At 33.4% G+C, this 20450-nt stretch overlaps 1 protein-coding gene across 1 annotated transcript in view; it reads left to right on the forward strand.

The window, feature by feature from the left end:
• The window catches only part of RabGGTa (Rab geranylgeranyltransferase subunit alpha), an 87916-nt gene that overhangs the window by 55045 nt on the left and 12421 nt on the right, over window positions 1-20450 (forward strand). Inside the window, exon 5 of the mRNA XM_072540491.1 lies at window positions 2561-2655. Coding sequence (XP_072396592.1) covers window positions 2561-2655 — 95 coding nt within the window. The remainder of the gene's footprint in view (window positions 1-2560; window positions 2656-20450) is intronic.

The following is a 20450-nucleotide window of genomic DNA, read 5'->3' on the forward strand; positions in this document are numbered from 1 at the left end:
CGAATGGAAGATTGTTTTGAAGAAGGTTATGGCTCATAACGAGCTGTGATGCCAATGATGGTTATGGTCTGTTTCTTCGAATTATATGTTATTGAATTAAATTATTAAGATTTTTGGACAAGCCATTTTAACTAATTAAATGTCTAAACTAAACTTGTTTGGAAACAACAAAGATAATTCGGTTAATTTATAATCAAATAAGCTACAGCCTGGTGAACTATTGCATTCATATTAATGTGGTGTATATTGATCCATTAAATCGCTTATCATAAACTGCTATACTATAATTCCACTATTTGGAAGAGTGATTTCATCGTTTAAAGGCAGAGAAGTGGGGAAAGACGTATGAAAATCTAGTGGCGTACACTCATTTTTATTTTAACGTTAATTATATTATATTTTTTAAATATTATTTGTTCGAAATAGGCCACAATATAAATTTATTTACAGGTTTTACTGACGTTTCGATCTCTACATCCAAAGACCGTTTTCAGAAATATATACGATAGGTACATTTATTTTATTTGTTTATTTTTATATATTTATATAATATAATTTATATAATCTTATATTATTTATTTTCTTTTTTTTCTAACTTTAAAAACGGTCACTGGAATAGAGATCGAAACGTCAGTAAATTAACCAAGTAAATAGATATATTGTGGCTTATTTTCAAAATTCTCCCTAAAAATACAGAATTCCACAAGCTATAAAAAATAAATATATCTATCATTTATATATTTGAAAACGATCTCTTTATAGAGATCGAAACGTCAGTAAATTAAACATTTGAATATATTTTGTGCTTATTCCCTACATTTCCCTAAAAATACAGAATGCCATAAGCAAAAAGCTATAATTGATGAATTCGACCGTTACTTGATGGAAATTCACTTTATTTAACAATAAAACACTGAAAACTTTATTTTCGAAACTTACACAAAATTTATTATAAAATCTTATTACTACAGCTGTTTCGGCAGAGTGCCTTTCTCAAGTGATCTATTCTTGATATGCATTTACACTTTATAATCTTTAACGAAACCACTTTATAGTCTTTAACCAACTTGAGACAAACAGTTCTCCCCTCCTCAACCTGTTTGGTTAAACACTATACTGTGTAAATGCATACCAAAAATAGATCACTTGAGAAAGGTACTCTGCCGAAACAGCTGTAGTGATAAGATTTTATAATAAATTTTATGGAAGTTTCGAAAACAAAGTTTTTAGTGTTTTATTGTTACAAATAAATTTGCAGAAAGCTTATTGATGGAAGTTACGCTAAAACGTCTATTGTGACGTGACCTGACCAGGTTCTAATTTTGTTAAGATTCTCTTAAACCACGGAAGTCATTTCTTCATGATAATCTCCTGTTTTTCTTGACTCATATTGAAGCAAACCATCATCAAGGAACCCTGTATCACTTCCTATATGGATAATGATTAAACGTCGTCCCCTTCCTGATGGAGCTTTTAATCCTGTAAAATAGCCTTCTATAAATGCTTCGCGTTTACCTTTGACATTTAAATCTTGCCAATCTTTTCCAACTGTATGACCTTCGTTAATCCAGGTTTCATCCAAATAATGTTTTCTGTTCAATGTTGCGAATTGTGCGTATTTCTTAAAAATATTTTCTTCTCCACACCTTCTCTTCTGACGTTAAAATTTTGCTGTCTTCTCTTGGAATAACTCGGTTGTTCGTCCATTATATTTTAATAATCACAGAATATAATTAAAAATTTACTATAAAACGAAAAACTCCAATAAGACTAGGATTATCACCACAAACTTCAACCGGAAAAAATATAAGTAATCACAAAAGGCAACAGAAGCACTCCCGCCACCACCGCCTATGTAAATGAACGTTTCTTGCTTCGGCAGGTGCGGTGGTATTACCGCTACGATGCTTTACAAATTCCCAAGTTGCCAAGTTTTTGAAACGGAATGGGAATGAAATGTAGCATATAAATTTTTATTTTATACACTTAAATATGTAAGAAAACTGAACATGTAAATAAAATTTATTTCAATACAATTTTGTGCTCAATTTTTACTATTGAAAAAACTAATTTTTTTGGAATTTTTATGTCGGTAATAATCGCTGCGTCGAAGAATTCAGGTTTGTATGACCATAACTGCTACTTGTGAACAAGAATCGGCTACACTGTACGGCATCTTGTAGTCTGCTATAGAGAAGCACAAATAAATGTACTAATTATACATTCTATGATTTCTAATGAGAAAACGCAAATTAAAGGGGTAGTTTTCGGGGGCCGCTCATTACATTTAAATTTAAGGACATTCGGCGTTTAAACGATGAAATCACTCTTCCAAATAGTGGAATTTTACTATATATATTATTATGAGTTAATGAACTGAAGTTAATTTGGTTAATTTGGTAGAAGAATATATACATGATTTGTGTGTAAACAAACTTTCAGCAATGATCTTTGTTACATTTATGCACACAACCTTTGAACAATTTTGAAATTACTTTCGAGAGAATCAGTCAGTTGAAGACAGTGGTTCTTATTTTTGTGATGATTATGTTTTTTTCAGCTGGGTTTTAAGTAACCCTTCAATAAAAAAACTTGCAAAAGAAGAACTTTTGGACGCTTTTGAACAATTGGAAGAACTCGAACCTGATTGCAAATGTAAGTATGCTTTATAATGATAATTTTGAATTGCGAATTGATTAAAAAAATACAAAAAAAAATGTGAAATTATGTGAAAAGAAAACATATATATATATATATATATATATATATATATATATATATATATATATATATATATATATATATGAATTTAGAGATATGCGAAAAATATTAATTAGCGTCATTATGACATTAATGAAGTAGTATCCTCATCATTAAGACCTTTCTATTTGCCGTGCCGCTCTTACTTAGAGCTCTCTGATTCGCTTATTGCAGTGAATCACTCCGCATTCTTCTTGTGCATTGTCAAAGTTCGTTGTATGACTTGGCTTTTGATTTAGGTTATAAATATTTTTATCAGAAACAAAAGAATTGGTTGTGAATTAATTACTACCAACTTAAAACGACAGAACGTTAGATCTTAATTGATAACAATGTAAAGGTAATACTATCATCATCCAGCCTCAAGAGTCCACTGCTGAACATAGGCCTCTTCCTCATGTTTCCAACCCCGTCTATCTTGCGCCGCTCTCATCCAGTTTTTATTGAGTCTTCTTAAATCGTCAGTCCATCTTGTAGGTGGTCGACCGACGCTTCTCTTGTCTTCCCTTGGCCTCCATTCCAATAACCTCTTTGTCCATCGCCCATCTGTCATTCTGGCTATGTGTCCTGTCCATCTCCATTTTAGTCTGGCTATCTTCTCGATGATGTCAGTCACTCCGGTTCTTTGAAACCTAAATAAAATTTAGGGGGTGGTATATGGAGAAGGATATGATAAATTAGAGAAGAACTAGCAAAGAAGTTATAATAAAAAGAATGGCTTAGCTCAAAAGAACACAGAGACACAAAACCTCAAGCAAGAATTCGGGCTAGCCTCACTACACTAGAATTTGGCTTTGAGATAAGGGGAAAAGAGATCTTTTAACCAAAAGAATACAATATAATAATGCACCTGAAAATCTGGAACTATAAAAGGGGTAAGATAAGAGAATATACAGAGATGCCTAGGAAAATACTGAAATGGGCGCCAGCTAATTTCTGAAGGAAATTAACGAAAAAATAAATGAAGTTATGAACAACAAGGAATAAAGTACTATTGATATAATACCCTGTAATAATGTTTAAAAACTGAAAAGACACTATTGACCTTGTTCTGCTATATTATAACTGTAAGCAGGAACTGAAATAAAAGCAAAACTACTTATAGCAAATATATTTATAATATTAACAACTAACAAAACTCAAATTTCTTCCCTTCCCTTTTAAAAAAACGCTATACAAAAATCATGAACCCCTTCCCTAACAATGAATGGGTTGGATTAAATCCAATCCCAGATTTTCTACCCGATTTTAAGACAAAAAATGCCGGTTAAGGCTTGGAGAAATACACCTCTCTGTGTGAGTTGTTGGCCAAAACTGACTTTAGCCGAGCGCCTCTTGACCTGTAGTTGTTACACTTGCGGATCGTCTCGTCTATTGCCCATAAACGTTTCATAAACGGGATTCTGAGGGGTTTTAGGATTTTAATAATAAATTATATTAATTAATTATATGTTAGCAGTTGTGACTGCTACATCTTCTCCTGATGTCTTGTTGGTTATTCTGTCTCGCAGAGTTATTCCTAACATGGACCGCTCCATTCTTCTCTGCGTGACTCTCAGTTTGGTAGCTGCTGCTACCAAGGTAATACTATACCTAATAGATATAATATATATATATATATATATATATATATATATATATATATATATATATATATATATATATATATATATATATATATAATTTTTAAAAATAAAAACTTAAAAATTTAATTATCTTTAAACTTTTGTTATTAGAATAATGTAAACCCAAACGAAACAAACTGTTTTAAGTAATTTCTAATAAAAATTTTACTTTTGAACAAAGGACTGTTTCAGTAGATATCAATTTAAAAATTGAGGAAAAAACCGTAAGTAAATGTAACAAAATGACGCTCAATTAATGAAAATTTAAATTATGTGCCCGTACAAACTGATTTTAATAATGAATGTTTCCTCCACGTGCTCGAATTATTGCCTGAATTCTTCTTGGTATGCTTAAAATCAAATGAGAAATGTCCTGTTGAGGAATAAGTTCCCATTCCTCTAAAAGGACTTCTTGTAAACGATTAAAGGTTAAAGGGATTGGGTTTGCGTCTGGACTCAATGCTGGTCCATCCATTACAGGAATGTTTACTTAATTTATAAACGATTAGTTATTCTCGCACTGTGAGCCCTATCATTATCATGCATCAGAACAAAGTCATTTCCAACAAAACCAGCATAACATACAATAAAATCTTGGACAATTTCATCAATGTACCTGGCAGTTGTTATGGAGCCTCTCGGAACGATGTACAATTCTGTACGTGCCTCTAGAGAAATTCCAGCCCACACCATTAAGCCTCCTTGATAGCCTATCCTAGGACTGAAGGTACATTCTGCAAAACGCTCATGTGATCTCCGCCCTACTCTCTTACGGCTATCTGAAGACCGCAAGGTAAACCTGGACTCATCGGTAAATAAAACGTGCTCCAATTATTTACAGTAAACTGAGCATGGTTTCTGGCAAACTGAAGCCGCGCAACTCGATGGTGTCTGAGAAGTTTTACGCCTGTTGCATGTCTGCGATTGCTTAAATTTGTTTCTCCAGGCCTTCGTCTAACTGTTCGTTCACTTACGTTAGTCTTCCGAACGTACTGAAGTTGATTTCGGATTTGTACAGCTGGGTACGACGATCTCGTAGACTTTGTAAGAGGATGAAGCGATCATCACGGGCACTAGTTCTTCGTTGGGGACCGGCTCCAGGTCGTCACGTGTAAGCTCCGGTTGCCAAGAAACATGTAAAAATGCGATACATAGTACTATTGGTTATTTAATAATTTTGAGCAACATGTCGCTCACTTCTCCGCCTTGAAGCAACTTTCTTTAATTTCGAACATAAGTACTTTTAGATTCTTTGTGGCCTCTAAGATTGTTTCACAGTCTATAACATCATTTCCATAACTGACAAAGTGATCTGCTGTACGTTTTACGGTACTGCCCACACCGTCAGCCTGACTTTTTCCATGTCCTGCTTCCGAAAACGACCAAGAAACAGTTTTGAATCCATAGTCATAAACAACTTTGGAAAGTAGAATAAAATTTTTCTTGTTTCTATACTGTGTAATAGGACCATCAGATCTGAAGTGTAACGTATCAACTAAGGGTAATTCTCTTTTTAAAAATTTTAAACTTGGATCTATATGTGCCCATATTGCACAAGGCGAATAGTCTAAGAAGCTTGAAACCGTGCAAAATGATTGCATATCAGCTGACATTGTATCTTTATTGATAAAGTAGAGGTACACAACTAATTTCATTTGAGGTTCAACCACAACGTGTTGCAAAATAATAATTTTCGGACATGCTTTTGAGGTCTGTGTTAACGATTTCACCTGTTTCTCAGGTGGTGCTAAATTATTGTCGTGTATTATACCCTTATTTATGTTTATTTGTGTTTTTTCAGTACGCATGCATTTCTTTTTTTCTCTTTTTTTTCTGTAAGTTTTTTTCGTATGCACTTTCTCTGTCTTCTTTTAATTTTGCCTTAAGAATTGTTAGCTTTTCATGCATTATTTGGATATAATATTTATATCTACTAAAACAAAACAAGTTGTTAATACACTTATTATTCAAGACCGTCCCGTAGAGTTCAAGACCGTCACAAAGAAATATCATGACACTATGCGACGGTCTGGAAAATTTTACAAAATATATGCATCATAACCTTAAAATGCGTGGCCAATGGGTTGATGTTATATTTTAACCAAGAAGCAATAACTATAATTTGTAAAAACGCAAAAACTTATTTTTATAACTTACCGTATTTTATGAAGATATGTGGACGGTCTTGATACTAGAAAAACCACGCTAAGTTATCAATGTAATTAAAACGTTGCAGTCGTCGAATGCGGTCTAGATCCGACGTATATCACGTGATAGTAACTTTCAGATTGGTGGAAAATATGCAGTCGTAGTGTGTAAAATATATCTGTGTGACGGTCTTGAATTAGAACTTCGGGACAAGATATTATAGAAAATATTTAACTTTCTTTTAAAATTAAAATTATAATAAAGTTATGGACATATTAAGTACTAATGAAGATTAAAAAAAAAATAATAATTTATTGTTCCGGGTACATGTTGTTAGTTTTTCAACAGTACAAAGTCAAAAATGAACGATCGGGACAGGGACGGTCTTGAAATATTAAGAGATTAAAAATATTTTTGTGCACTATTTACTAAACTATTCATATACTTTATCACTTATTTAGATAAATGTTAGAAAGTTTATTTTTGTAAAGCTTTAAACCATAGAATTAAGAAATATCAGTTATTTGCCTAGAGGGACGTAAAAGTTACATTTAACTAGGAATCGCCCATATATTATATATATATATATATATATATATATATATATATATATATATATATATATATATATGTATATATATATATATATATATATATAATATTATATAAACTTCACTACCACGCAGAAATTCAGAAATTCCATTAGACAGAAACTTCAAAGCTTAACCTCCTTCAGAAGAAGACCCAATGTCCAACAAGAAAGCGAAGCAGAAACACCAATTACTCTGTAAAAGTCAAAGCAATGGCATTGACTTTTCAATAATAAGGGGAGCTGTTATATATATAAAAATATTAACCTTGAACTAGCTTAAGTTCGTCGACTTCAGATTTCATCATCCCATTCCCATATATGTAAACCGCTGAACACGCAGTAGAACTTTGTACGAACCGTCGGCGTCGGCCAATATTCATGGTAACAGCGATTCAGCACTTCATACCAAACCTATAAATTAGCATTTTCAGATGCCGGAACCACTCTTAGCTGCAACTTCGGCCAGTCTAGTAATTGTAGTCATTTTAAATTAATTTAATTTTGTACTATTATGTAATATTTAATTTTTAACAAATAAAGTTCTTTTTTAAAAAGTCAAATACGTGATTAGTGATCTAACAATTGGCGCAAAGTCAGTAGGATCCGATTAACGTTACTAGAACACGTGTATACTCACTGGGAGCGGCGGATTCTCATCCCTTAACGGAACAAAGAATCTACGGAAGTCCTCACTCCTGTGATCTACGGAAGGAACACCTAGTGAAGTCCCTGGTAGCCGAGCAGAGAGAACAAGACGACCCTTAAAGAAGAAAGCATCTCCGAACAACCTCATTCCTGTAATCTACGGAAGGAACACCTAGTGAAGCCCCTGGTAGCTGAGCAGAGAGAACAAGGCGTCCCGATGTTTTTCTTTATGTAAGTGGATTTTGAATCATCTCGTTAATAATTTTGTTATAATAATTTACGAAATTGACTATACTGTAAGTCAATTAATCAAGATACAAAAAAATTACAAGTTGATTATCTAATATTTGAAATTATTGATATTAACATATTTGTTTCATACTATTTTATTGACATATTTTTTTTACTTGCTATATTTTTAGAATATTTTCTCTTGATATATTTTTATTTGATATATTTGATACATTTTTATTGATATATTATTTGATATTTTTATATTGATACATTTTTGCCATTTAAATACCACCACATTTTTTTTCTCATCTGTTATTCAAAGAAACCCAAACTTCCAACGGGCACATGTTTTAAACGAATACCCTGATAAAATGACGACTAAAGGTCGATTCAAACACATCAGTCACGTCTCGTCACAGTCCCGGCGCCGAACCGAACAATCCATCATACAAAATATTCTTTATTAAAATATGTCGCCGGCATTCACATTCATCAGTTGACGAACAGTTTCACAGCAGTCAGGTTTCGACACGTCTATCGCCCGGCCGATTTTATAATCTCAGCGACGAATTTTTTGGTTTTGCCGGGAACATGACGGGCGGCACAAGTGAACAAAATAAAATTATTGACGAACAATTAATACAATGTGTGAGAAAATATATTGTTTTATATGATTTGTCGCATGTAAAATACATGGACATTAATTTTAAAAATAATATTTGGCAGGAAATAATAATAATATTTGCTAATTCTTTATCCGAGAAACTTTCCATCTTTTCAACAGATTGGTCGCCGAAGACTGATGCATTTCGGGTGTGTGCGAATAGACGAACGAATAGTTCTGTGACCAGACGGGACCGGTACGGCGCCGGGACTGTGACGAGACTGATGTGTTTGAATCGACCTTAACTATTATACAGACGAATACTATACAGATAATTATTATAATACCCATAACTATGAAAACTATGAAATAGAATATTATACAGAAAATAATCCACAAACTGATAAATTTTACGAAACCAATAACACACAAAATTATCAGGATTTTCTTTCACTTCAGAATCAAAATCATACGAACCACTCAACGGATATTACTAATATCCAAGAATAAATCCAAGCACTCAACTTTGACAACTTTCATCCGGATTCTTAATTTTCCCGAACAGACATTCATGTAACCCCATTTCATACAATGAGTTCCAAAAATTTATATTACATTAACGATGGTACCAACACTTAAACTTTTAATCGACACAAACGCTGGAATCACTGTTTTCAAAGAAAACACAGCACGTAATTATCATAATAGATTTCCTGAAAACGTTACTATTCAAGGTATAACCGATCAAAAATTGTTAATAACAGAATCTGTCCTGATTCCCTTCACTAACAATAATCCTCACAAAGTTTTTATTTTCAATTTAGACATCGATTTCGATGGCATAATAGGCCTAGACTTTCTAGATCATTATGAATGCGTAATAGATCTCAAATCCCGACAGTTGCATACAAATTTTAAAACTCTCAACCTTCACAAAGTTGGACACGAGACAAACACACCTCCTAGAGACAAATCACCGACACACCCTACAGAAACAAGACAAAACGAACCTAAAATAAAAATTAAATCAGATTCTAAACATGAATCGAATTTAAAATACCAAAACCCTATGAACCGAACAGCCGGACCGAACAAATATGCAGACTAAAATGCAACTTATCAAATACAGATGCCATATTATCAGCTCAAGAAATAGAAAAAGTTAGATTACTTCATGTATTAGTCCATGTAGACGAAAATGGAGAATTCTTAACTTTTGTCCTAAATGCTAATGCTATGCCGAAGACAATCGAATTTTCAGACATTTCAATCGCACCTTTCAAAAATTCTGAGACAATCCTATCCTACAACGGAAATGATTTTGAAGAACCCGTAGTAGATAGAACACGAATAATTAAAGAACAACTAAGAATTGATCATCTAAATTGCGAAGAACAAGAACTAATTCTAGATATATGTACTAAATATGCAGATATATTTTATGTTGAAGGCGACAAACTGACCTTCCCAAACGAAATCAAGCACAAAATCGAAACAAACAACGCTAAACTTACCTTCACTAAATCCTATAGATATCCTCAAATACATAAGGAAGAGGTAAAGAAGCAAATTAATAAAATGTTAGAAGAACGAATAATCCAGAAAAGCGTCTCGCCCTGGTCGAGTCCAGTCTGGGTCGTACCGAAGAAATTAGATGCGTCAGAAAAACAAAAATGGCGAGATATTATTGATTATCGAAACCTTAACGAACTCACAGTATAAGACCGTTATCCTCTACCACAATTATCAGAACTATTGGACCAACTAGGAAGATGTCAATACTTCACAACACTAGATTTAACATCTGGATTTCACCAGATTGAAATCGAGCGACAAGACATCCAGAAAACGGCCTTTTCCGTCGAAAATGGACATTACGAATTTGTCCGCATGCCATTCCGAATAATGAATGCTCCATCTACTTTCCAAAGAGTAATGGACAACATCCTCTTAGGAATACAAAACGAAAGATGCTTAGTGTATATGGATGACATAATTATCTACTCACCCACTATTCATGATCACATGTCACGACTAACAGAGTTTTTAAAAGGTTACGAAAAGCAAATTTAAAAATACAGTCAGACAAGTGCGAATTTTTAAGAAAAGAAGTGGCATATTTGGGCCACCTTGTAACAAAAAATGGTGTAAAAACAAATCCAGCTATAATATCTTGCATCAAAAACTTCCCGGAACCAAAGAACACCAAAGAAATAAACTCATTCTTAGGCTTAGCCGGTTACAGATCAACCATCATTCTACAAATAGAACATCGTGCAGGAAAAATAAACAGAAATGCAGATGCCATCTCAAGAATAAAGATTAACCATTTCAAAGATTGTGCAAACTTTCAATCAAAAATCTCATTACATGCATCGAATGAAGATGACACGAAAACTCAAGAAAACGAAGACGACGATGAAGAAAGTATAGAAAAAATGTCCGAAGAACTTGACAAATTTATCGAATACGGACTTATTAGACAAATTCAACAAAAATATTGTTATTTTTTGGCAAAATAAACTTGAAGAACTCCACGAGAAAATAATGAACGACATATTCGAAGAAAACATGGAATATAGTAACCGAAGAATTAATATTGTACACAGCAAAACTGTAAAAGATCGAAAATATTTTATTATACCATTACCGTTTGATCCCGAACGAGTAATATCACATCTGTTTCTTGTACTTTTTGCAAATAAAGATCACTTCGATGAATCCAAAATATATTGTGTCGAAAATAATCTCGAACTACCTATCCTAGAAATATTTTTTATATTTTTGCTGACAAAGAATTAAAATTAAGAATCTGTCAAAATATAATTAAAACAGCCAGCGAAGACGAAATCCCTCAAATGTTAGATCATTACCATTGTGGTAAAAACAATTTACATCGAGGAATAAACGAAACTGTCAGAAGAATAAAGCAGAAATACAATTGAAAGAATTTAACAAAAGATGTAGAGAAATTTGTAGAAGCATGTGAAATTTGCCAAAAAGTTAAGATTTGCAGGAAAAACTTAAGTGGACCACTAGTCATAACAGAAACTCCAAAAACACCATTCGAAAGAATAAATATGGATATATTCGAATACCCTACTAAGAACTATGCTTTAACTATTCGTGACGAATTGACAAAATTCACGCAAGCCTATCCTTTGGAAGACAAAAAAAGCAGTAACAGTAGCCAAAACACTCCTATTCTTCTTTCAACACTATGGAACGCCACTAAGAATTCATTGTGACTGCGGTCGAGAATTCGAGAATGCTATAATCAAAGATCTATGCGAATTATACGACATCAAACTAACATTTTCTAATTGATGGATTCGACCGTTACTTGATGGAAATTCATTTTATGTAACAATAAAACACTGAAAACTTTGTTTTCAAACTTCCACAAAATTTATTTTAAATTCTTATCACTACAGCTGTTGAAAAGTTTGAAAACAAAGTTTTCAGTGTTTTATTGTTACATAACATTTTCTAGTGTTAACCATCCACAATCTAATGGATCTGTAGAAAGATTTCATGCCCCACTCTCAGAAATCATTAGAGCAAATCAAGCCGAGAACCCAAACGATCATCCCTTCACTATACTTCCTTATGCAATAATATGCTATAACAACACGAAAAATAAGACCCACGGTTTTACACCATATGAACTTATATTTGGGCACACTGCAGACCGACAACCAGAAACTCTATACCTATAGTCAAAAAACACTAATGAGTACATATATTCGAAACCTGAATAATCGCATGGAATATTTTTACAAAGTAGCTAGAGCAAAAACAGAAAGACAGAAAGAAAAGGCGAAAGTAAGATTTGATAAGAATATTTCAGAACAAAGACCTGATTTTAAAATTGGTGACAAAGTTTACGTAAAAGAATTCCAAATTAAATCAAAATCGGATAATCTTTTTAATGGACCTTTCGAAATTCAAGAAGTTTTTACAAATTCCGCAATTATCCTTAACCCCAAAACTAACCAAACCTCTAAAGTAAATTTTGACAGACTAAAACCTTATTTTGAATAATTTTCTTTTACAGACTCTATGGACTCCTTTCTATCGTCCAATCCCAAATTCTCCTCACTCCCATTAGTAACACAATTGGAATATTTTTTCATGAAAAAGGAACTATACGAATATCTAACGACAAATGGATTTTACTTGTTTACAAAGAATTATTCCCTATCAAAACTACAATATCCAACAATGACAGAATTTTGGAAAACCTAATAGAAAAATTCACTAACGTGGATACACCGAGAAAACTTGCCTTTCAAGCCGAAGTACAGACACATGTTAGTCTGCTAAAACAAATCTCAAACTCCGTTAACTTAAAATATAAAGAAATAACCTCTGACACAGTACCTTATAATAAACGCCTAAAACTCGGTTTAATAAATGGTATTGGAACAATCTGGAAATCTATTACTGGAAATTTAGACGCCTCTGACGGCGAATACTTTAATAAATCTATAAATAAGATAAATTCCGATGAAACTCAAATTGAAAATCTCTTAAAAAATCAAATATCTCTTACCACTTCAGTTATAAGAACTTTCAACACTACAATTCAAAAATTGCAAATAGACGAAGATACTTTTAACAAAGACTTAACAACTATCGAGACTACACTTCTGGACATTAATAATGACATCTCCTTTTACCAAGCACAATTACAAATACTAGATTTATGTGAGTCCTTAATGGAAAGCTACGTATTTTTAGAAAATTATTAATTTAAATGATATACTAAATTCTATCACGTTCTCTCGCCTGCAAATTCTACATAGTTCTATTATTTCGCCCATAGACTTAATGGACGCATTAAAAGAAATCTCACAGTCATTACCAAAATAACGTATTTCCTCTACCCACTTATATGTCAAATATAGCTCAGTATATTGACATAATAAAACTACAAGCTTATCAGCTTGATTCAAAAATTGTTTTCGTTCTCGAAATTCCGTTAGTTGATCCCGAAATATTCGCCTTGTATCAGTTATATTCAATACCAATATTAGATAATCAAACTGGTTTTCATCATATATTTTCAACTGTCCATAAATACATAGCGCGAGATGATGATTCAATTTCGTATGTCTTACCCATGGACACCGAAAAATGCAAACAAATCAGTCAAAACCAAAGAATGTGTACAGACATTCTTCCGTATCCCATAGACACCGATGCATATGTGAAGCCCAGCTTTTGAAACCTCTCAGCAACTTACCAAAAACTTGCCAGATGTCCATGCTCTTGGCACAAGGTTACAATGTACAAGAAATTGACCGAAATTTATGGTTACTAACCATTTCCGATCCATTACTAGTAACAATCAAATGTGCAAGAAAAGACGCCACTACATAAATAATCAAAACAAATTCAATCTTAAGATTAATTCCCGAATGTATTGCATTCATCGGCAGTACCAGAATTCATGCCAGAGGCCAAGTTGAGAAATATACAAACATCACTTATAGAAGTCACTCAGTTAACGTACCCTACAGATGCTGTGACCATTTTGAGACAAAGAGTCACCTATCATAATTGAACACAACAACACAACAAACACAAATTGGGCCAATATTCAGAAGAAATGGACCATATTATGAGCCAATCATTCATTGCGGAAAATCTACCCTTATTCACTATATCAACCTTATCCCTGATTATTATCCTAGTTATCTGATACCTTTTCTGCAAATACCGAACCAAAATATTCCTAAAAATTGCAATCTTCTTGTCCCGGGATCAGCCTCCAACTTCACTACCACGCAGAAATTCCATTAGACAGAAAGCTGAACCTCCTTCAGAAGAAGACCTAATGTCCAACAAGAAAGCGAAGCAGGAACACCAATTACTCTGTAAAAGTCAAAGCAATGGCATTGACTTTTCACTAATAAGAGAGAAAATATTAACCTTGAACTAGCTTAAGTTCGCCGACTTCAGATTTCATCATCCCATTCCCATATATGTAAACCGCTGAGCATGTAGTAGAACTTTGTACAAACCGTCGACGTCGGCCAATATTCATGGGAACAGCAATTCAGCACTTCATACCAAACCTATAAATTGCCATAATTACATTTGGAAATTTGGCCCCAACGATCATTCACTGTTTCCAAAAATAAAAAGGACGTGAAATTATTTACTAACAATGAACTCATTGGTAATTTGGAATATCGTTTAAATAAGAGTGTTTCGCCAGCACGAAACTTGTAATAAAAAAAAAATCGAAAATTTTTTTATTTTTATTGGCTTTGGATTGTTTGATCCATTTAGCCACGATATGTAATAAATACGGTTTGCTACAAATTAAATACATATAAGGATCCTATATACATATGCGCACATATACACACTTATGCACGCTCATACATTTATAGGTATTATTAAATAAAAAACCAGAAAAAAAAAATACAAAAAGGAAGTGGAAACATTAAATTGACCAGTAGGTATACTCTTCTTTTATGGCTCAAACCAACTTAAATTAGTTTACAAATAAGGAATAGACAAATAATACTAAATGCTAATACTAAATACTAATACTAAATACTAATAAATAATCTTTTTTCGCAGAGCTAAGACATAAACCTGGTTCAACACCTCGTAAGTTTAGGCCCTCTTTGTGAATGTTTTTTCCTTTTTTTGTAATTGTTTTTTTAATACTGTTTTTTTTGACAGTCCCTTCTAGAGCTTGATAAATTGATAACATTTCTGCAGAGTATATGGATAATCATTGATATAACTTAGTATTAGGGATTATTTGTGATCCGGAGTATATACAGCACAACCGACTCCCAATCTTGATTTTGAACCATCCGTGAAAATCCTACAGGGATTATTAAGCTATCTGATGCTGAAAATCAAGTGGATTCCCTTTGTCGAAACTGGGGAACTAAAAATTTACTTTGGCATAAGACACATTTAAATTTGATTGAAATAAAGTTAATTCACATGGAGTGTTTATATGCTGAGAAACGTTGGGATGTGCCAGTGCCAGAATAGGAGAATTCCTGTTATGTCACCATTTGTCGACTAGATTAGAAACAGAAATGTTACATATTTTTTGTAGTAGCTCAGTTTGATTGTAAGACTGGCATTAGAACATCATTTTTTCAGCAAAAAATAGTCGTCTTAAATGTAAGGGAGGTTCCATAGATTCAGCTAGAAGATTCTGTGTAGGTGTAGATTTGAGAGCACCTATAACTAATCGCACAGCATTAGACTGAAGGCGGTCTAGTTTTTTAAGACGACTGTTTGTGGCAGATCCGTATAGAAAGCTTCTATAGTCGAGAATGGATCTGATATATGCACGGTAAATCATAAAATTAATCGTAGGGTCAGCACCCCGTCGATAACGATTAATTACTTTAAAAATATTTAATAACTACTTTTCTCACATTTCATTAAGAACTTATTAATGTGTTCATCCCATGTTAACTTGGTGTCCAATGTAATACCAAGTGTAGTGCTTATGTGTATACTTAAGTTGTTAATCATAATGCTGGGCATAACCGGTAATCGATGTCGCGTAAAAAACATCACAGCTGATGTATTCGTAATAAGTTCAAACCCTTGTTTAAAGAAATACTCTCTTGCATCACTCGTAATCGTTTTTATTGAGTTAATACTTTGTTGGTATGAATTATTCACAGTGTAAAAGCAGAAGTCGTCTGAATATTGTAATATATGGCGTTTAATGCCTATGAAGATCTACATATAGTATATAGATTAACCAACAAGGGGCCAAATACAGAGCCTTGATGTAAACCTTAATGCACTACTCTCAGGCCAATCAATCTATCATTACATCGAGTGAGTACTTGTCTATTAAGGAATAAGTTTACTAATACATATGCACACAAAGGTGGAATACCTATGTGCTTTAGCTGTTCGAATAATGGATTTAAATTGACGTTGTCATAAGTCCTTGAAATATCAAGAAATATGGCAGATAGATAATTATTATTTGAGTAGGATAAGTGAATATCAGTCGTTAATTGAGACACACAATACATAGTTCCTTTATTCCTATGAAAGCCATATTGACATACTGGAAATAAATTTGTGTTTTCACAATACCATTCTAATCTCCTTTTCATAATTCGTTCGAGATAGCTTTTAGGGCAGTAAGCTGGTTTACTTTGGGTATAGGAATAACCAAGCATCGTTTAAGAGAATCACAGTTATTTCCTTTAAGTAAAATATTGTATATTTTGCACAGTTAATGTATGGCAATTACTGGTAGGTTTAATAGCATGCTATAGTTAATGCCGTCAATACCAGGAGCTGTATTTTTAGAACTTTTAATATTTGCTTCGTCAGCTGAAATGGGGTTAGTAAAAAGTGGTCATTAGTAGAGATGCTCGGTATAAATAATGGATGGACATAATCCGGAGAGATTTTTGTAAGGAGACTTTCTATTATATATTCATGATTAGCGGTGTACTTTTTGTTACCCTAAATTTTGTTTACCCTTTTCCAAAGCACTAAATTTTAAGAATAGATTCTACATTTGAGGAAGAATTGCAATAATCCTGGATACTTTGTGGGATCAAATTTTTGAGTGAAACACTGATGTGTGAAATATACATCCCGAACATAAGCTGATCAAATGTAAATGAGGAATGACAGACAGATATAGACTAGAAGACATTGAAGCAGCAGCGAAAGAGAAAATAGGAACAGAAATGTGTGCCCGTAGAAATCATTGGTTTGACGATGAATGCAAGAATGCAACAAAAGAAAAAAATGAAGCCTACAGAAAGATGCTTACCCGACGAACTAGAACAACTGTAGAGAATTACCAGACAAAGAGAAGAGAAGAAAAGAGGATACACAAAAGAAAAAAAACGAAACCACCTAAATGAGGAACTGGAATATATTGAAAACCTCAACAGAGAGAAAGAATTCAGAGCATTTTATAAGAAAGTTAACATCAACCAAAAATAATTCCATGCAACCACAAGATAATGCAGAAGTCAGAATGGCGATCTATTAACAACAAGGAAAGATGTATTGAATAGACGGGTGGAATATTCTAACCAGGCGCTTAATATAAAGGAAGAAGAAGAAAACCTGGAAAACGAAAGAGATGTGGTAAGGGGAACAGACGAGAGGGAAGAGGAATCACCAACCATTCTTGAAGTTAAAGATGCAGTTAAAAAACTAGCCAGACACAAATCACCCGGAATAAATAATACAAATCACCCGGAATAAATAATCTCCCAGCTGAACTGTATAAAGAAGGTGGCCATGATACCATAATGGCATTGCAGCAGCTTATAAAAGAAATATGGACACAGAAATCCCTCCACAATGATTTGTGGAAATATTTTCCACATTACTATGACTACCGTATGGCACCATATGCAGAACGGATAGTAGGAAAATACTAAGCTGGTTTCAGAGGTGGTAAATCGACAATTCATCAGATTGCAACCCTGAAACAAATTTTGGAAAAAAACACTGGAATATGACATTGATACTCATCCCATATTTATAGACTACAAAGCAGCCTACGACTCTGTGAATAGAAGATAAATGAAGCAATGAAAGAGCTAGGAATACCAAATCAGTTGGTGGTAAATTTAACAAAACTAACTCTTGAAAAAGTTGAATGTAGAGTACGAATTCAGGCTAAACTGTCTGAACCTTTTAAAACAAATAACGGACTGCGCCAGGGAGACCCTCTCTCCTGTATACTGTTCAATCTGGCTCTGGAAAAAGTAATACGTATATCACAAATCACATCCACTGGTTCAGTATATAATAAATCAGTGCAAATCCTGGCCTATGCTGATGATATCAATATTGTTGGGAGATCAGAAAACGCTGTACGAGAGGCGTATGTAGCATTAAAATTATCAGCTACAAAAATTTGTTTAATAATAAACACCAGCAAAACGAAGTATATGAAAATAAGCACGCAATCACAAATACTACGACCACTTGTTATAGAAAACGACGTCATCGAAGCAGTGAACAAATTTGTATACCTGGTAGCGCTCCTTAACACTGAAAATAATACTACCGCAGAGATAAACCGCAGAATTTGCACGGCCAACAGATGCTATTTTGAGCTCAATCTCCTCCTTAAATCCACAATTATATCGAGAAATACAAAGATAAAACTCTACAAAACAATAATACGCCAAGTCCTAACATGTGGTTCAAAGACCTGGACCAAAAAATAATGAAAAATGTTGGGAAGTTTCGAAGGAAGAGTACTAAGGTGAATTTATGGAGCAGTGAATGACAATGGAGTGTGGAGAACACGATACAACTTCGAACTTTATAGAATATACCAGGAAGCTGATATCGTAAAAGGTATTAAGATAGGACGTCTGAGGTGGATAGGGCATGTAATGCGGATGGAACAAAATGACCCAGCTAGAAAAACGCTCCTCTGACCCATTGGTCAGAGAAGAAGAGCAAGACCTAGAACAAGGTTCCTTGATAACATCGATGAAGACATGAGGAATATGGGAAGTCGTGCTTGGCGGACAAAGGCGATGGATAGAGACGACTGGAGAGAAATTCTTGAGGAGGCTAGGACCCACGTAGGGTTGTAAAGCCCGAATGATGATGACATAAGCTGGTCTGGTATTCTTACGAATAGGAGAAAAATTAGGAGTTGTATAAGAATTTTTCCATTTTTTTAGGGGGTTAACTGTGGGAAAGATACATGTTTGTGAATATTATTATTTTTAAAAGCAGTGCTAGAATTTATCCAGATTAATCTAGAGTTTAGGAGAAGAGCTTTCTAATGGAGGGAAGTCTGTGTCACAGGTAGTTACAGGTGGAAATTTGTTTTTTTTTTAACTAAACTGGAATAACTTGCATTTTCGATAGCTTTTTCGGCTTCTTCAAACGAATTATTGTAAGTTAGGCATAGCTTCTTTAGTTTTTTTTTGTTTTAAGTATTCGGGACATTCTTTAAAAATTGACTCGTGGTTATTATTTTTACAATAGACGCAAAATGTAATACATTTATCAGGGCAACCAATTTTTCCTTTCTTACCGCATTTTTTACATCTTTTTTTACTTGCATTGTGTTGTTGAATAACCATATCGAAGACAATTGAAACATTGCATAACCGGAATAACATATATTTTACACTAACATATATAATTTACCCTCAAAGCTAATGATTACCATCTGTCTAGGCTCTTTCCGATATACCGTTGTTTTTAACTAACCTAGTCATTCTACAAACTTTTTTAATAGGAATATTAGATTTAATAGTTTTGAGCAGTGTATTCTCACTTAAAGTAGTATCCACTCCACGGACGACACCTTTTTTTTCTGTTAAATAAATTGGAATATATGCTAGCAGGTTATTTTTCTCGAAAAAATCTTCATTAGCTAATTTATTACCAACAGAACCTGAATCGACTTCGATTTGAATTCGATTTTTACCTACACTAACAATTTCAATAATATTTTTATCATAATTAAATAACGAAATTAGTTTTTCTCCAAGTTTCATCGGATGCAAACGACCTATATTTAAATCGATATGTTGAACAAATATAAAAAATGGACCATTATCATTAGAACTAAATCGATTAGATGAATTAAATTCCTGACTTTTTTGAATATTTGTTTTAGCTGAAGTCGATACCAAATCAGTACTGTTTTTAATATCATTTGAGTAGTCAACATGAAAATTATTATGCAAAGCATTTGTATGTATAAATATGTCATTCCCATCTGTAAATTCAATGTCTTCTACACCAGGATCTGGTGGATCCTTCCCAGAAATACCATTTTTGCCCGCGGACATACCGGGGACAATCTGTTGACAGAATAACAGAA

This window comes from Diabrotica undecimpunctata, chromosome 8 (genome assembly GCF_040954645.1).
Source record: "Diabrotica undecimpunctata isolate CICGRU chromosome 8, icDiaUnde3, whole genome shotgun sequence".
In the NCBI taxonomy this organism is placed as follows: domain Eukaryota; kingdom Metazoa; phylum Arthropoda; class Insecta; order Coleoptera; family Chrysomelidae; genus Diabrotica; species Diabrotica undecimpunctata.